Source organism: Talpa europaea, assembly GCF_964194135.1.
Source record: "Talpa europaea genome assembly, chromosome: 6".
NCBI classification, from domain to species: Eukaryota; Metazoa; Chordata; class Mammalia; order Eulipotyphla; family Talpidae; genus Talpa; species Talpa europaea.
Genome location: NC_140072.1, coordinates 90,056,782 through 90,074,531, shown reverse-complemented (window position 1 = coordinate 90,074,531; position 17,750 = coordinate 90,056,782). Strand labels below are relative to the sequence as shown.

The following is a 17,750-nucleotide window of genomic DNA, read 5'->3' as shown; positions in this document are numbered from 1 at the left end:
GCCATGTGGGTTAGCTCCCTGGCCATGGATCAAACTCGCGCTGCTGAGACTTTAACCCCTGCACCACCAGGTAGACCTTAGATAGTCTTAATTAATTTTTTTTAAGGTGAACAACATTTATTGTCTTTCACATATTTCATAGAAAAAGGAATGTAGCAAAGGGGTCAGATCATTTGACTAGAAATGCAGGTTTGGACAAATGGCTCTATTTACATCTGGAGCAGGCTCTCTAAGATCAGGCACAGCAGCTGCACTTGCCTGATGCCCCTTTGCAGATATAACCCTGGGTGCACTTGGCACAGCCCTGGGAGCAGCAGGAGCAGCAGCTCTTTTTGCAGGAGGTGCATTTGCACTCTTTGCATTTGCAGGAGCCAGTGCAAGAGCAGGATCCACCAATGGCACAGGAACAGCTGTGATCCATGATGAGCACAGGTGGCTAGACAAGAGTCTGGAGACAGGTATTGAAGGCACAGGCAGCACTTTGAGGAGGTGTGGTGGTGGTAGTCTTTATTTTTTAAGATTATGGTAATTCTCCCAGGTACATAGGACCTCAGCTTCGCATGCCAATGGGATACATTGGAAAAAGCCCATCTGAACCTTTTATGGGAGGCTAGAACTTTTTATTATGGCTCCTACAATCCCCAGTTCAATCACCCAGGTGTGTGAGCTTCTCTAGTCCCCAGGTATGTGGGGGTCCTTCTCCCTGTCTTCTGTCACATTTGTTCAGATGCACTTTAGGGCACTTGCTGTATTCTATAGAGCTTTTGTGGTTATTTACCTGTATCTCTGTCCTTTTAACTAGTCTGTGAGCTTCTCAGGAAAACATGTTTTCTCAACCTCAGCGGGTCACAGGAGGGGTTTACACCTGCAGTTACTCTGGGACATGTTTGCTGAAAAATATTTTTACTCATTTTGTTGACAGTGTTAACCAGGATCTAAAAGCAATTATTGAAAAATGTACAACTACTTATTAGCAACAGTACCTAAAATACCTTTTGTTCTTAAGTAGTCAAATGCACACACCTCCTGTTGCTCCTGTTGATATGCTGTCATTTCAGGAGCCATTCCTCATCTTCACTGACAACATGAAGACATATGATTCCAGAAAGGAGAATGAAACACCCAAGTGGATCATCTATTTCTGATCAGAAATTTCTAGTGGATAGTTCACTTTGTAGAGAAATCTTTATACCACCCTGTCTTCAAAAGGGCAGAAAAATGGCAATGGCTTAGGATTTCTGGGCTTGCCCTGGATGCCTGCCAAGATGGCAGCGTCTGCTGTATTTTGGTTCACAGATGCTAGTCTGTAAGGATCCTTTGGTTAAGCCTCTTTGGGTACAGATCTTGGTGAAAGCCTGGACTGACAGGAGGGTTTCACCTCTAATCTTTGAAGAGCTGTGGAAGTTCAGTAAGACAAACATCTTCAGGTTGTTGGAGAGATCACTGTATTTATGTCATCCAAGTATCCTTCCTGGGCACTTAATATTGGTGGAGGGTGTGGCCATTGGATCTACTCTGAGCAAAGGTTTTTGCCATTTCTTCTTCTTGTCTCACTCTTCTCCCATTGAGGATAAAGATTTTCTCTCTTCCCTAAAAGTTAAGGTGAAGAGGTGAAGAGACATCAGGCAATAGATGAAGAGACAGTCGCTTTCCTATTACCAGGTATATACCGATGCTGGGGGTGTAGGTGGTTAAATAGTGGGTCTGATGATCCCATACCATTATGTCTGAAAGACTCAGTTTTAGACTGTCTGATCTACTGTCACCCCCTGGGCCTGTTTATAGGCTTGGAAAATAATCTCCAAGGCCACTAATAATTTATAAGGTCACTTGTCTGTATGTGAAGAGATTGACCCTCCTGAAACCTAATGAGAGGGCCCCTAGAGAACGGAGAATTGGAATCTGGTTCCTTGACCTCTGTTGCTATAGAAACAAGAGGCTCTTCCAAGTCTGGAAAGAGAGAGAGAACGGAGCTGGGTATTAAGCCCATGGCTCCTTTTTCTGAGTTTTAATTCTGAGGCTATTTTGTTCCTCCAAAGGTGCACACGTTGTATTTGCCCTTCACCAAACCACTGTGCCAATACTCTATATGCCTCCCGACATGCCCATTAAATATTTTCACAAAGTCCAAGATTTATCACTGCTTTATTTTATGCTGTTTTCCTTTGTTATTTATATTTCACAGGTGAGTGAAACCATCCAATATCTTTCCCTTTCTGACATTTCATTTAATCAACTTAAGTTCCATGCATTTGCCCCCAAAGCGACTATTCCATCTTTTTAACAGCTGTGTAGTATTCCATTGAGCATATGTTTCAGTTTCTTTATCCATTTGTCTATTGGAGGGTACTTAGGTGGGTTTCATAATTTGGGAATTGTGGACAGTGCAGCTATGAACATAGGCGTATATAAATCTTTTTGTATTAGTTTTCATATTTTTAGGATACTTAATATAGGTTTGACAGGATCATATGGCATTTCCATTTTTTTCTTTTTATATATATATTTTAAATTTTATTTTTATATTCCCCATACAATTACAACCCCCTTATTTTGACCCCAATCCTTCCTTTCCCTGCCCCCCAACCCCCCATACAGTGTCTCTGGTTCATAGTTGTTTGTTGATTTTGATATTTTCTTTCTTATAGTTATTCTTTTTCCTGGTCCCTTATTTAAGTTTTCTAGATTCCTGCTATGAGTGAGACCATCCGGTATTTTTTTTTTCTTTCTGGCTTATTTTGCTGAGCATGATCCCTTCCAGCTCCATCCATGGTGCTGCAAATTGCATGTATTTATCTTTTTTTGAATGCTGAGTAATATTCCATGGTGTATATGTACCACATCTTCTTGGGCATTTGGGTTGTTTCCAAAGCTTAGCTATTGTAAATAGTGCTGCTATAACCATAGGGGTGCAGGTGCTCTTTGGAATTGATGTTTCTGTGTCCTTTGGGTAAATACCTAGGAGTGGAATTGCTGGATCATATGGAAGCTCTATGTCCATTTTTATTTTCTTAAGAAATCTCCACACACTTCCATTAGAGGTTGCACCACTTGCATTCCCACCAACAGTGGATGAGTTTCTTTTTCAACATTTGTTGTTTCCATTCTTATTGATATGGGCCATTCTCATATGCCATTGTCATAGGGGTGAGGTGATATCTCATTGTGGTTTTGATTTACATTTCTCTTACAAGAACATCTTTTCATAAGTCTGTATCAGAATGTCTGTTTAGAACAGTATCTATTTACAACTTTTGCCCACTTTTTCACTGGGTTCTTTTTGTTGTTGTTGGATTGTATTAGTACTTTGTAAATTTTGGAAATTAGCCCCTTGTCAGATATGTGATGGCAGCCTGTGCCAGTCTCCTGACTCACTATGCTCCTTTGGGTCCGGCTACCTTGCAAATGCACTTGCTGCCTGAGGGGCCTTTCCTCTTTTCCAAAGCCCAGGAATTGTTGCTTTATCTCCTTTAGGATCCTGAACAAAAGTCAATTCTGTCTTTCTGACTGATTGCCATGGTCCTTGATAAATTGCCTTTCCCCCTCTTATAATCCAAAGTGCTATAAACCTGTGCTATAGCATTTGTCACATGAAATTATTTTTTTAATTTTTTTGTTTTTATATTCCCCATACAATTGTACCCCCCTTATTTTGACCCCAAACCCTCCTTTCCCTGCTCCCCCCATAGTGTGTCACATGGAATTTCTTATGAACATTTTTGTCTCCCTAATTGGACTATGAGTTCCTGGGCCCAGTCCCATGTTTTATGCATCTTTGCATCTGCTCCAGGGCCTAGCAAAGGGCACGTCAGCTAGAAGGCATTCATTATCAGTTGAGTGAATGAATGTATTTCAGCCTTTTGGCCCAATGTATGGTTATTATAAGATCAGAAACCATCTGCTTGATACTTGTTTATTAGATTATTTGGCTATCTATGGTTTAGTATTTATGCCTTTATGTTCTCCTTTAGTACTGAAAAAAAATCTTGCATCAGTTGCATCAGTCACCCCCCCACCCCCGCCCCATGAGGTGACCCCTTGATTCTCCCACCCCCTGGCATACTTCCAGAGGCCATCATGGAGTGGTTTGGAACTAAAGTGAATGAATTCCATATAAATAGAACTATAGCCTGTTCTTTTTTCTTATCACAATCTTTGAATTTGAGACTTATTTTTTTCTCTTTAAAGTGGTCCCCCTTACAGTGGGTGTTTCAGGTGGCAAAGAGGCACTGAAATAAGCAGGGTCTTGTACACGTACCTGCTGTGTCCTCATGAATGCATTTCGCCCCCAAAAACACTCCATTTGGGATTGGGAGAACGAGCTCCCTGAAAGTCCATTTATCATGTGACTAGAGTAAGTGAAAGGTAATCCTTTTTAAATGTGAGTTATGGAACTTTGTAAAGCGCCATTTATCTATGTCTACTGTGGACAGACTGCAGGGCAAGTTTATTACTTAAACGGAGCGTGCTTTCTGTTGTCTTTAGGGCTCTATTTCCCACACCTTGTTTCAGCACACAGTAATGCTCTACCATGGTGAATTTGGATGAAAAATTTGATTAAGCACCTAGAGATGCTTGTTATCAAACACAGAACAGGGACTGAAAGTACATGCTTGGCAAGCAAGCTGCTAAATTATTAGACTTCTGTGTCTATTTCAGCACACTTTGGTTTAATGTTTAATATCTACTATATGTGAGTAATATTTTCTTGGAAGAAAGCTAAACAGCCTTGGAAATTTGAAACCCTTTAGAACTCTCAACCAGGCAGGTATGTTTTAGAAGGATAAAAGGGATCAACACAGCCAACCATAAATTTGAAAAACTCCACTAAAAATGAAATGGAAGTATTCTCCTATTTCTTTTTCCTCCCATAAAAACTGTTTTGAGGTGTGGCCACAAACCTTGGAACAAGATGGCATGATCTGCACTGACACAAAATGGATAACTCACAAAATATTTAGTTCCCAGTTTTACGCGGTTTCAAGTGGAGAGAGAAAACCTGTTCTCTCCAGACTTCCTTTTTAAATAACTTGCAGCAGCTGGTGAACAGACAAACGACGATAATGTCCTAATACATTCTAGACTAAACAGTCAAACAGCATTCACATTTATAAGGTTCAACAAACATTTATTCAGCACCTGCTTCTCCAGCACCCTCAAATCTTGTTTTCCTACGGGCCAAAACTGGTCTTCATTTAATGCTTATAGGGGGTGAATGCTGCATGACTATGTGGCAGATACTAGTACATACAGTAGGGTGCTTTCAGCACAGTCCTGGCACAGAGCATGCACACAAAACACGACAAAATGCAGGTGGAAGCACGTCCGGACCTTTAGGAGGCCCTGCTCTGAACTCCGGTAAATAATGAGCACTTGGCCCCCTCCACTCTGTGCTTACCAGAAATTAATGAAGGACTGGGGAAGGTACAATGCAGAACCGTTAAAGTGGGGGGAGGTTCTTAAGCAATTCATTTAGAATTGCTTTCCACCTCAGTCCACATGTCACTAGGAGGCCAGTCCCCTGCCAGGGACACCACCTTTCTTGGTAGGGGAGGACTCCTCTGGACATTTCGGTGGCACAAGAGGGACTCTCCACATGAAGTTTCTGCAAGTCACTCCTCTTCTCTGTATCCAATTTAATCAATTTTTATCAGACTTTTAAAATAAAACTGCACCCTCTTCCATTACGGTGAACACTTAAAACCACATTTATACAAAATTACATTTTCACAAACGTCTATTAGAAGCCAAATTCCAGGCCTAAGCTATTGGCCAAATCCCATTAACAAAGGGGAAATTAAGTAAATTAGTTGATTAAAAACACCTTCATCAAAGTGGACTACTGCTGCCAACAATATTAAGAGTTGAATTATTGACTGGGGGGGGGGTAGCAGATGGTACATTAACAAGAGAAAAGTGATTTCCCCTCCCTTTGTCTGCTCTCCCCCACCCCACCCTTGCTTTCACCTTGGGGGTAAGTACTGACCTATTACTGGGGCGGGGACGTAGGAAATAAGAGGTGACCCAAAAGGTGGGAAAGCATGAAGGTGGAGGATGAGGCCGAGGTAAAGGAGCGGAAGGAAAAGGGGCAGTGGAGACTCGTGGCCCGAGGGAGCAGAGGTCAGACGCCCGCAAGAGGGGCGCAGTCCTGCAGGAGGAGCGGCCACCTCCAAGCTCCCCAGCCCGCGGAACCCCGGCTGCAGCCGCGAGCCAGGCTGCAAGCGCGCACAGGGCCGCTCCCGCTGTTGGCCGCCAGAGGGCGCGACCGAAGGCGGCGCGGCGGAGCCCGAAGAGGGAGGAGGGGAGCCGCGGAGAAGGGTCAGCCGCGGCGGCACCGGCGACAGCGGCGCAGATCCGCTCCCCGCGCGTCCCGGTCCCCGCGCCCAGGCAGTCCCCGCCGCCGGGATGCGGGCGCCCGGCCCCCGCCGCCGCCGCCTGGCGCTCTCAGCACTGCTGCCGCTGCTCACCTGCTCCCTGGGTAAGTAGCGGGCGGCCCGGCGCGCACGGGAGAGGCGCTGGCTTCCCGGGCGCTGCCGCCCGCGTCCCGAGTTCGCGCGCAAAGGGAGGCGCCGGGCGGCTCAGCCCTGCCCCGCGGGCGCCCGCGCCCCGCTGTCCCGCGCCCGCCGCGCCGGCGACAGCGCCCTCTCGCGGCGCCCCCGACGGGCCCGGCTCCCCGGGACCTCTGGCTCGCGGCGCCGGGCTCCGTGGGACTCGCCGGGTCCCGCGCGCGCGCCGCCGCCCCAGGCCGGCCGGCACCTTCCCGCCCGCTTCGGCCGGGGCGGCGGCGGCGCGGCGAGGCTGAGGCGCCCACCCCCACAGGAAGCGCCGCGCCGATGTGCAACTGCGAGAAACTTTGAGAGGAGGGAAGCGCGGCCGCGGTCCCGCCCCCCTGCCTTCCGCCCGCGTCCTGCCGCCCCGCGCGCCCGCGGGAGCCGAGCCTGCCCCGGGCGCACTCCCCGGCCGCCCGCCCCGCGGCCCGGCCCCGGCGCCCCCCCCCGACCGCCCGCCCCTGTGGGGCTCCCCGCCGGGTCTTGCGGGCTAGGCGTGACCCAAGTTGGCACGAGCCCCTTCTGCGGAATCGGACGGGGGTGCCCGCTGGGGCTTTTCGGGGTGCGCGGTCGTGGCCTGGGGAGCCGGCGGTGGGGAGGACCTTTTTCCAGATCTTGGGTCTTTATGGAGGAAAATCAGAGAGCACTTCTGTGAACGGTGGTTGTTGGATCTACTGCCATAATACTTCCCCTTTTCCCTTTATTTCCTCTCGCAAGAGCAATTTCTTCCCTTTCTCATACAGTGATGTGCTAAAAGTTTTTTTTTTTTTTTTGAGTATGATCGACTTTCATGATAGGATTTGTTCAAGTTTGAAAGCCTCGGCGAGCAATTATTACCTTTTCACTGTTCTTTGGGTTATTATCTTCTAATTCAGATTTTTTATTTCCAGTTTAAGAGCCCATGATTTCAGATTTTTTGAAATGGCAGAATGGTGCAATTTAGGAAAAGACAGCGACATTTTCACATTGCTGTCTTAGTAGTCTACTGGAGCCTTTACGCCTCCCCCCTGTTTTAAAAATTTAAATTCCCTTTATACGGACCTTATTTCTGTGCCCCTGATATTTCGAAAGGTGCTCACTGTGGAAAAATCGAGTGAGATTAATTGGTAATTAATTGTTCACACGCATGATTAAGTAAGCAACAATGTGATTTAAAATGTTCGGGGATCTTGGACAGAGAAGGCTGTAATTGCTGGTGAGAAGCGTCTGGACTTGGCGGTTATCTGCTTTAGTAGAAGAAAGAGGGCATTGCTGGGGGGCAGTCCTGGGAGCTGGGGAGGCTGCAGGGAAGGGAAATTGACTAGGTAATTCCTGGCTGCATCAGTTGGCTTGCTGCCTGGAAGTTTTGCTAGTAACCAAATAGGGTGGGTGGTAGCTGAAATTGGCATTCTATTTATACCATTGCACTTTATAATGCTGTACAAGGGATGTAATATTTGTATATAATATATTCAGTGTAAGGGCTGAAATACACACGTGTATCTATTTTTTATTGCACTTAAGGGAATAGCTGCACTGTCCATACTTGATAATACCTTAAAGGACGTTCAGAATGAACTAAAATGTCATTACGTCTTTAGAGAGATCTATTAGATTGTGAAGTTGTCAGATAAGCACAATAAATAAGACATAAAACCTATTAAAAGGTCCCTGTGAGACATTTGGCTTTGTGAACTGACTTTCATGGGTTGGTACAGAGAGGAAGCTGTATTCTTGGAGTACTGAGCTAAACCATGAGTGTGTTTTATTGAGCTCTCATTTGCTGTCTTGTGGGGAGGGGGGGAGCAAAAAGGATGTGGTGCCCACTCTTTATATATTTTGGAATGAAGGTTCTTGGAATCGTGCTGAAAGAGAAAATTATGATAGGCACTCTGAGACATGTGAACAATTCCGATAGTTTAAAAATACATATTCTCTTGTAAGACTGGCCTGACTGCATGTAGTCAGGTTTCCCACAAACTATAGCATATTCATTTATGTTTTTAGGAAAAAAGTCAATACAGAAAATTTATTTAAAACCCATACGATTATATGTACACAATTCACTGTAATTTCAATTTTAAATTCTGGCACCAGTTCTAGAATCAAAATTTATTCAAGTCTCAGGTCACTCACTGTGTGGCTTTTCGTGGCTTTGAGCTTCAGTTTTTGTGTATAAAATGGGAGGCATAGACTAGATAAAGTGGTAGAACTTTGCTGTCTCTTCCAGTTTTAATATACTGATTATGATGTAGCAGAGAATGCTGTTTCCCTCCACCATACCATATATTCCCTTCTTTTACTGAACAGACAAAACTCTTGCATCACCTAGAGTGTTGTAGACTGAATTGTCTACCCTTAAGTTCACATACTGAAGCCTCACTGCTTAATGTGACTATATTTGAAGAGGGGCCTTAGGAGGTAATTAAGATTTAATGAGGTCATAAGAGTGGAATCCTAATCCAATAAGACTGGTGATCTTTAAGGAATGCATGCAATCAGAGAAAAGGCTATGTGAAGACATAGGGAGATGTCCCTTTGCCAGCCAAAGTCAGAGGCCTCAACAGAAACCTACCTTGCTAATACCTTGATCTCAGAATTCCAGCCCCCAGAAGTATGAGAAGTGAATTTCTGTTGCTTATGCTCCCTGGTATATGGTTTCTGTTATGGCAGTCTGAGCTGACTAGTAATACAGATGATAAGAAGAGTGGATAAATGAAGGCTGTGAGGCTGCTCTAGCAGGAAGACGTTTCTCAGAGGTATTTGCAAGTAGAGGTAGCCAGGGAACTATATAGAGATTTTTGTGGATCTCCTAGTAAAGTTTATTAAATGTGACCATCCTGGTTAGGATGCAGACCCTGAATGAGGTTCTCCATCCAGTGCCTCCTTGAGAATCTTGCTCAAGAATGCAATGAGGGGGGCCTCCCCTGGTGGCGCAGGTGGTTGAGCGCTGCACTGTGAAGCTGTCCGCAGCCTCTGCAGTGCCGGTTCGATCCCGGCTGGCCGTCGAGGGTCCCATATGGCACGACAGACCTCTCCTGCCGCGCCTGCTGCTCCCCTCAGCAGTGCATTTCCTTGGTCTGCCTGTTCTATTCCCCGCTCTGGCTCTGGTGAATTCTCTCACCCTCCTGCGCTTCCGACTATACCAAGTGCTTGTATAAATAAATAACTAAATCTTAAAAAAAAAAAAACCAAAAACAGAAAAACAGAAAATGGAGACCAAATCCCACCAAAAGGCAGGGATTTAGTGTTGAGTCTTTGGCTACTATGGTTTACTCTACGCATGCTTCATAATTCAGATCTCACTGTTTTGGGTAGGGGGTCCTGTACCTTCCTTCTTCTAATCGCAATGGGATTAAGCTGTAAAGATGGCTCAAAGATACATATATTGCAGAAAAGGTTATTGGTAGAAACAGTAGGTCAAAAACACTGGTAGCAGGGATTTCCCAGACCCGGAGCTACTCCTGTCTCAGGGTGGTAGAGCAGAAAGGATAGCGCCACCTGGGTGTCACGTGAATGTGGAGGCCTGTGCTAACCCCGAGTCCTCTGTTTCAGCTCCTGTGTTACATGAGATTAAAAATAATAAGCCTCTTTCTTCTTTGAGCCTCAGTTGTTTGGGTTTTCTGTTATATGCAGCCAAACCTAATCCTAATTGATTGATCTATGAAGAGGCTTATTTGAATTTGTGGTAAGATAATGGGTATTAACTTTTATCTTTCTGATCCCTGTCTCCACTCTGAGTCAAAATTGCTTTTCTTTGCACCTGCCAAAATTAGGAATGATTTTCCATTCTGAGCAGGTCTTACTCAGATACCTTTCACTGACCTGACTCCGGGTTGTTTTGTGCCTTTTTTCTTTTTTTTAATTATTAAACCCTTTAGTTTTTAAGCAGTACTCACATATTAATTGACACAGGTTTTATTTATTTATTTTTTAATATTTTATATAATTCTTACATCATTTTTCGTTTTTGTACAATGTATGCATTTTCATTTTGGTTATATTCCCCATACAATTGCACCCCCCCTTATTTTGACCCTAATCGGTCCTCTCCCCGCGCCCCTCCCCCCCCATAGTGTGTCTCTGGTTTACAGTTGCTTGTTGATTTTGATTTTTACTTTGTATTAATTATTTTTCCTGGTCCCTTATTTAGGTTTTCTAAATTCCTGCTATGAGTGAGACCATCCGGTATTTTTCTTTTTCTTTCTGACTTATTTCGCTGAGCATGATCCCTTCCAGCTCCATGTTGCTGCAAACTGCATGTGACACAGGTTTTAACCCTCTGGATGGATTCTTTGTCATCCAGGTAATGGATTTAGCCAATAGTCAAGCTTTCTGGGGGGAATTTCAGGTGTGGGGGAACATCTGCTTCAGAGGGGGTGAGAGTGGGTAGGATGTGACCTGACCTTATTTAAAGTCCTCTAAGACAAACATTGGCCTGGTACTGAGCACCCCTTAACTACTGCCCTCATTTAGAGCACCAATGCATGGGTTCTTAGCTTTTCACTGGAAACATAGAGCAATTTCTAGGTATAAAGAATTATTTATGGGGAATTTGCAAATGTTGTGTTTTGCCTCCTTGTAGCCTTATGTGTAACCCATCTTTGGCAGTGCAGATTCTTCCTTAAGAACAATACACGGAGTGTTAATCTATCTTTCCCGATGTAAAGGAAAAGTTGCAGTGTCAGGAGTTCATCAGACTTATTATTGATTGAGCGTCTCCTTTAATTCTGTATTTCAAAGCAGTATTCTCTGTGCCGTCCCAAGAAACCCAGCTCAGTGTAGGTGCTAATTTGAACTACTAGAAAATGTTAACAATTTTAAATAATATTAAAAGGAAAACTGTATTTAAAGTTTCTTTCATTAATTCAAAAAAAATTCTTGAGTACCTACTCTGTGTATTGGCAATATTGCCTTGGGGATCTGGTCTGTCTTGACCCTGGTAGATCTTGCCATCTCCAGGGGCTGGTGAATTAAATGCAAATTGCACTGGACTTGAGCTGCAGCTCTGTGCTCAGTGCTGTGCAGGGTGCTCTGAGAATGTGTTGCAGAAAGGTAGCTGACTTTAGCCTGCTCTGGGGCACTGTTTCTGAACAGGGGGTGAGCTTCACCCTCCCTTTGCCCTCCACCATTTGTTGAAGTCTAGAGATGTTTAGATTGTCACAGGGCATGGTTTGGCAGAGAGTGTTACTGGATCTAGAACCAGGGGTGCACAGGATATTCCACCTCTTCAAAGAATTTTCTAACATGTCAGGAGTGACAGGTGCAGGGGCTGAAAACTTCCTAGAGGCAGGAACACTAGAGCTCAGATCCGACAGGGGAAACAGGCATCAGTTAAGTGAAGGGAGGAAGAGGCAAAGGGAAAGAACTTGGTGCTGCAGGAGAAACCTAGTGGAGAAAGGACAGGACTGCAGAGACTGATGGGAAAGAAAGGCGATGTTGTGGGGAGGGAAGAGGGATGCCGGGAAGATCTTTAGGGGCCATGTTTACACAGAGCCTTGCAGAAAAGGGTGAGGAGTTTGGACAGTCCTTAGAGCATTGGGAAGGTGTTGAAGGGCTATCCTAGGAGAGTGACATGATTTGACATCTGTTTTAAGATGCTCACTCTGTGGTACAGGGATTGGAAGGGACCAGTGTGGATGTCGGGGACCACTGAGGAATCCACTATGTGAGAAATGATTAAGAAACTCTAAGACAATGTGATTGATTGAATCGTGGGCTGAGAGAAAAGGGTGAGGTCAAAGATGAGTCATCGTTTCCATCTTTAGCTGTGGGTTGATAGTGATGCTGTGTGCTGATATAGGCACTAATGGAAGGGAACCAGATTAAAATTTTATTTGTAAATGTAGGTAAATATAACAACCATAAAATTCATCATTTAAACCACTTTAAAATATGCTGTTCTTCGCAGTAAGTACCCCAGACATTTTTCTAAAATTTACTTTCGGGCTGCCCTGGTGGCGCAGTGGGTTGAGAGCAGCGCTGTGAAGCTGTCCACAGCCTCCGCAGCATGGGTTCGATACCCAGCCGGCCAGGGAGAAGCCCACATGGTGTGGCAGACCTCTCCTGTCTCGCTGCTGCTCTCCTCAGCAGTGTATTTCGGTCTGTCTGCCTGTTCTGCTCCCCGCTCTCTCTGGTGAATTCTCTTACCCTCCTGCACATCTGACCTGTACCCCAGCTTTTGTATAAATAAATGAATCTTAAAAAAAAAAATTACTTTCCAAGGCCTCCGTGGTGGCTCAAGGGGTAAGTACAGTGCTGTGAATCTATCCGCAGCCTGTGCTGCATGGGTTCAATCCCCAGCCAGCCAGGGAGTTCCCACATGGCCCAGCAGACCTCTCCTGTCTTGCCTGCTGCTCCCTTCAGCAGTATATTTCAGTCTGCATGTTCTGTTCCGTGTTCTGTCTCTGGTGAATCCTCTCACTACCCCCCGAACACCTCTGTACTGTACCCCACTTCTTGTATGCATAAATAAATAAATCTTTAAAAAGTAAATAAAATAAAATTTACTTTCCATATTTTGGGGAGGTGAAATACTAGTTCAGTTTGTATAAGTTGAGTTTGGGATGCATGTGAGATGCTCAGATACTTTTGTCAGGTAGGCAGTTAAATCTGGGTTTGGAGCTCAGAAGAGAGGTCCACTGGAGAGAGATTTGGGGGCAATTTGTGTCTTTTTTCTCCCTGAAAGAACTTTGATTGACAAAATAAATCCATTTAAGATTTTACTTAAAAAATGCATGCAGACCAAAGATTTGGTAGAGGTTGGAAAGAAAAAAGTCTTTATCTGCGTGATATAAAACTGCAGGTTTAGACAAAAATAAATGAGTAAAAGTATCAAGTAAGATTTGAATGTATTTCAAGTATAGCAATCCCATTTTCTCCTAGGGATATGACTTATTTTCACTCCTAAAGGAATATTTTATGATCTGAGAAGATGATATGTTTCAGTTTACATCCTTGGTCCCCATAAGAAGCTCAAGGCTCTTTATACATTATGTTGAATTTATTTTCTCCAGATTCTTGAGGGTGGATACATGGGAGCTTGTTCTTCAAGTAGGAGATGAATGAAGTAAAGGAATGTAAATGGCCAACGCTTGCTGCAAAAATAGCCCCGTGAAGTCCCGCCACTGCCTGTCTAGCTGATCATCAATTTATGTTAGTCTTTAGCACACACAAGAACCAACACCGTGTCTGAGTCCCCTTGATTAAAATACATATTCCTGGGTTCCAGCTCCAGATTTTCCTGATTTAAATGCTCTGTGATGAGGCCTGTGAATCTTCATTTTTAAAGACCTGAGGTGAGTTACACATGTAAGCAGTGCTTGAACCCTGGCTGGGCCACCATAGATGTAGCAGCTATAAACTGGACGGTGTTCATGCTCATCTGTAGAATGTAAAGATGGTTGCTTTACCTTTACAATGAAATGAGGAGGTGTTTTGGAGGGAGCAGAGGTCTACTATCCAGCAGTCAGGTTTTTATCTATTGGGGAAAGGAACCAGAAACCTCAGAACTGAGTTTAAACTAAGATTTCTTTCTCTGGTTTCAGCATCATTTGGTAGATTTTCAAATTCCACTGGAAAGACTGTGTTGTGTGGCACACAAGTTTAAAAAACTAGAGCAGTGGTTGTTAGAGCAAAGGTATTTTTTTTTTAAAGATTTATTTATTTATTTATACAAGCACTGGGTACAGTCAGAAGCATGGGAGGTGAGAGAATTCACCAGAGACAGAGCGGGAAGCAGAACAGGCAGACTGACGAAGTACACTGCTGAGGGGAGCAGCGGGCGGCAGGAGAGGTCTGCGCACCATGTGAGACCTTTGCCTGGCAGCCATGATCGAACCGGAGCTGCAGAGGCTGTGGGCACCTTCGCAGCCCAGTGCTCAACCCCTGTGCCACCAGGGGAGGCCCTAGATCAAAGGTTTTTGGACAATAAACAAGTAAGTTCTTGAAGGGGTTAGACCAATTCAGCCTGTAGCTACCATGACTTTGGTGATACTGATGGGAGTGCTTTTAAAACCCACTTCTTGTATTGTGAAAATAGATGCCCAAAAGTTAAGCATAAATTGTGCTTTATAAACCGAGCCTGACAGCTCGCTGTCTGGTAGTGGGATTGCAATTCAAAGTGGTGGGAAATACAGATTTCCTTGTGTTGTTCTGGAATAGCGGCTCTCCTGTGCTCTGGTATGTTCTGGGGGGTTGTGTAAGCAGGGATTCTTCTGACCCCAACCTCTGACTCAGCCTATGAAACATGCTTATGAGAGTGGTTTTTTGACTCTCTCCTGAAAACCTATTTGAGTTGGAATTTTATTTTCATATCCCGAGTGACATATGGGTTTTCATATCATTTAAGTGAGATGAGTCAAAGCAAATGATCTCTTTCTTCCTAAAATATACAGTTATTTCCTATTTCCCCCATTTATTGTCCTTCCTGTATATATATTACGGTCTGGCACATAGAACATATTGGTCCTGGCAGACTTTGTTGCCAAGTGAAGAAAAATTTGCGTTCTACACACCATTTTCCCATTGACTATTGTGATACATCAGGAGATGTGTATCAGGGGAGCAAGATGAAGTTTGGGTGAGTAGTAGACTCAGAAGAGGACTGTCAGATCTGCTCACTGCCATATTGGGGAGGGGGAGGGCCACACTCCTTCCCTTGTTACTTCTCTCAAGTGGCTGAATCACTTTGTAAAGGTTGTAGAGCCCATGGAATGGGGGCACAGGGTTCCTTGCCCTGAATATTGCCCAGCTCTTCACTTGCCAGGCTAGCAGAATTGTGCTGGCATCTGACACCTGGGCAAAACTATGCCTCTTTCTGTGTGTGTGTGGGGGGGGTGCGGGGAAAGCCTGGTGCAATGCTGCACTGTGCTTGCACTGGCTGGCTTTCATTCTCTAGTTCCCCTTTAGGGAAGGGAGCCAAGGCTCAGTAGGGCTGAGTTGCTGGCCCAGGTTGCTTCACTTCTAAGTGGGAGAGCCTGGATTTGAACCGATGTGGTGTGAGAGTAGACTCTGTCCGTAGCTGTGCAGCGCCTCGGAGCCAAGCAGGCCCACAGCCCAGGTACTGCAGCATCCTCCGCTGTGCCCGAAGCTCTGTGGAGAGCACACATTAAAATCTGCTTAAAGAACTGCTTCTTCCTTTGCTTTTCTCTCTCGCTGCCTAGTCATTCCTTTTTGTCTCCTTTGAGTTTTGTCCCTGTAATATTGGGGTTCCTGTGTCCCATTGTTAACACCCCACACTGTTTCAGTCAGCCAATTTAGTTCCATTGTCCTGTGGAGACACTGGGTTGGTGCCTTCCTCACTCCCTCTGTGCTGACTGCCACGCTCAGGGTCCTGCTGCTATTGGATGTTTCCCGTTGAATGTCTTGTAACACTGGATTGAGTTTCCCACTCATCTGCTGTAGGGTAAATGATTGTCAGGCTTTTCTGTCCTCCCGCCATCAGGATAGATGATGGATCCCTGCGGTCCTGAATGCATGCCTGATGGTGGGCACCTGGAACAGGGTGTGGGCATGGATAGGTGAGCACACCTGGGCTGAGAGTCTGGGCTTATAAGGGCGGCATCACAGGAAGAGAAGAGAGCAGAGAATGAAAGAAGCAGAGGAGAGAGAACGAGACTACGAGAGCACGCTGGAGACCCCAGAAGGAGTGAAGATTCACGGGGGGCTAGGCCCCCCAGCATCCCTGCCTGCCATGTACCTGGTAAACGCAACAAAAGCCTGAAAAAGCCACCGAGGGCTCTCGGACTCTCCTTTACCTGTCTGCTCGGTTCATAGAGATCCTACTCCATCCCTTCCTGCCGCTACATCTGTTCACTCTCCTTTTTCTCTAGCTGATGAATGGACCCTAGTCTACACCACCCGAAGCCTGGAATTGATACAGAATCACCTCACTCATCTCTTTCGCTCATCAACTCCATGGTCTATCCCTCCTTCATCCATGCTGCTGGTGGGTTCTGCTGTGTAAATGCCCTGACACTTCTTGCTCATTTCCCACTGTGCCCAGGGACTGCCTCATCTCTCATTGTCCGGTGCCTTCAGCCTTCCAGCTGGTATGTTATATCCCTTTTGTCCTCCCACAGATCACCCCACGATACAGCTAACCTGCTTAAGACACACATTGCAACATGGCACTCCTCTTCTTCAAAGCCCACCAAATCTTTTCAGGCACTCAGAATAAAACCGGGCTTCCCACAACTAACCCCTTTCAAAATACCGCCCCTGGCATTACCAGCCTCAGCTTTAGCCCCAGTCACTCTCCTTTTTGCAGGCACCCTGCTCCTCCTATGTGGGCTTTGTATGCAGAACTGCGGCACGAGTCTATTTCTGGGCCTCCTTGTCTTTGTACTCTAAGTCCCTGCTGCCTGGAATTTACCTCCTCAATCCTGACTTGAGCTTGTTCCAAGCACTCCCCTCCCTGTCAGCCTGCCCCTCCCTCTGCTCCCCTGTCTGGGTGAGGTGCCCTCTCCCACTACAAGGCCAGGAGTTTCCAGAGCCAGGTAAGACACAGTCTACTCTCATACCTCAGAATGTTAGTAGCTCCTCCGATAACAATGGTGATTAGTTGCATTTGTTGTAAGGCTAACGGACAAAACATTGTTGAAGAAAACAATGTTCATTGACAAGATCCTTTCCTTAAAAGGGGGTTTACTTAAAGTCATAGTGTCCAGAAACCTTAGAGACAATAAGCGCCTGCACTAACTGCACTCTCTTTACTGCCCCGAGCAGCTGTGCACTGGCTGACTGATGGCTTGTATCTGGTGTTAGTCAGGAGCTCCTCAGGGAGCTGCTCCTCCATCTAACCTGGCTCTTTGTGTTGTGTGTGACACATAATCTACACACAGCCACTCTTAGATTTTCTGCCCAACAAATGAGAATATAAATTAATAATGATAATGATGCTAGTTGCTAACAGCCAGCACACTTATCTTGTGCCAGCCCCTGTTCTAGGAACTGTAGGGAGGCCAAGCCATTGCGCCTTGGCCACTGCTTGGACCGTTTCTGTTGTGCAGTGTGTGGTGACAGGCCCTCACTCCTGGGGTTGTGTTGTGGGGCCCTGTGGTGGATGGAGCTGCTGTTTAGCTGGTCCATAACATCAGGGAAAGTGGATTTGTCTGAGGGCCTGAGAAGGAGCACAGAAAGGCACCTCTCCCCAACCTCCCTTCTTCCCCTCCCAGTTGCTAGACCCAGGTTTCTTCAAAATAGGTAATTGGAACCAAGAAA

At 45.5% G+C, this 17,750-nt stretch overlaps 2 protein-coding genes across 2 annotated transcripts in view; one reads left to right on the top strand and one right to left on the bottom strand.

Annotated features, from left to right (window-relative positions):
- Positions 1-235: 235 nt before the first annotated feature.
- On the bottom strand, positions 236-421 carry LOC311171693 (metallothionein-1A-like; the record flags this gene model as incomplete). Its single annotated transcript, XM_084234726.1, has 1 exon — positions 236-421. One exon carries the CDS (start codon positions 419-421, stop codon positions 236-238), a length of 186 nt encoding a protein of 61 aa, XP_084090852.1.
- Positions 422-6,306: 5,885 nt separating this feature from the next.
- B3GLCT (beta 3-glucosyltransferase) overlaps positions 6,307-17,750 on the top strand; it is a gene marked incomplete at its 3' end in the record, with an annotated part of 100,920 nt that continues 89,476 nt past the window's right edge. Inside the window, exon 1 of the mRNA XM_084234473.1 lies at positions 6,307-6,478. Coding sequence (XP_084090599.1) covers positions 6,406-6,478 — 73 coding nt within the window. The 5' untranslated portion in view covers positions 6,307-6,405. The remainder of the gene's footprint in view (positions 6,479-17,750) is intronic.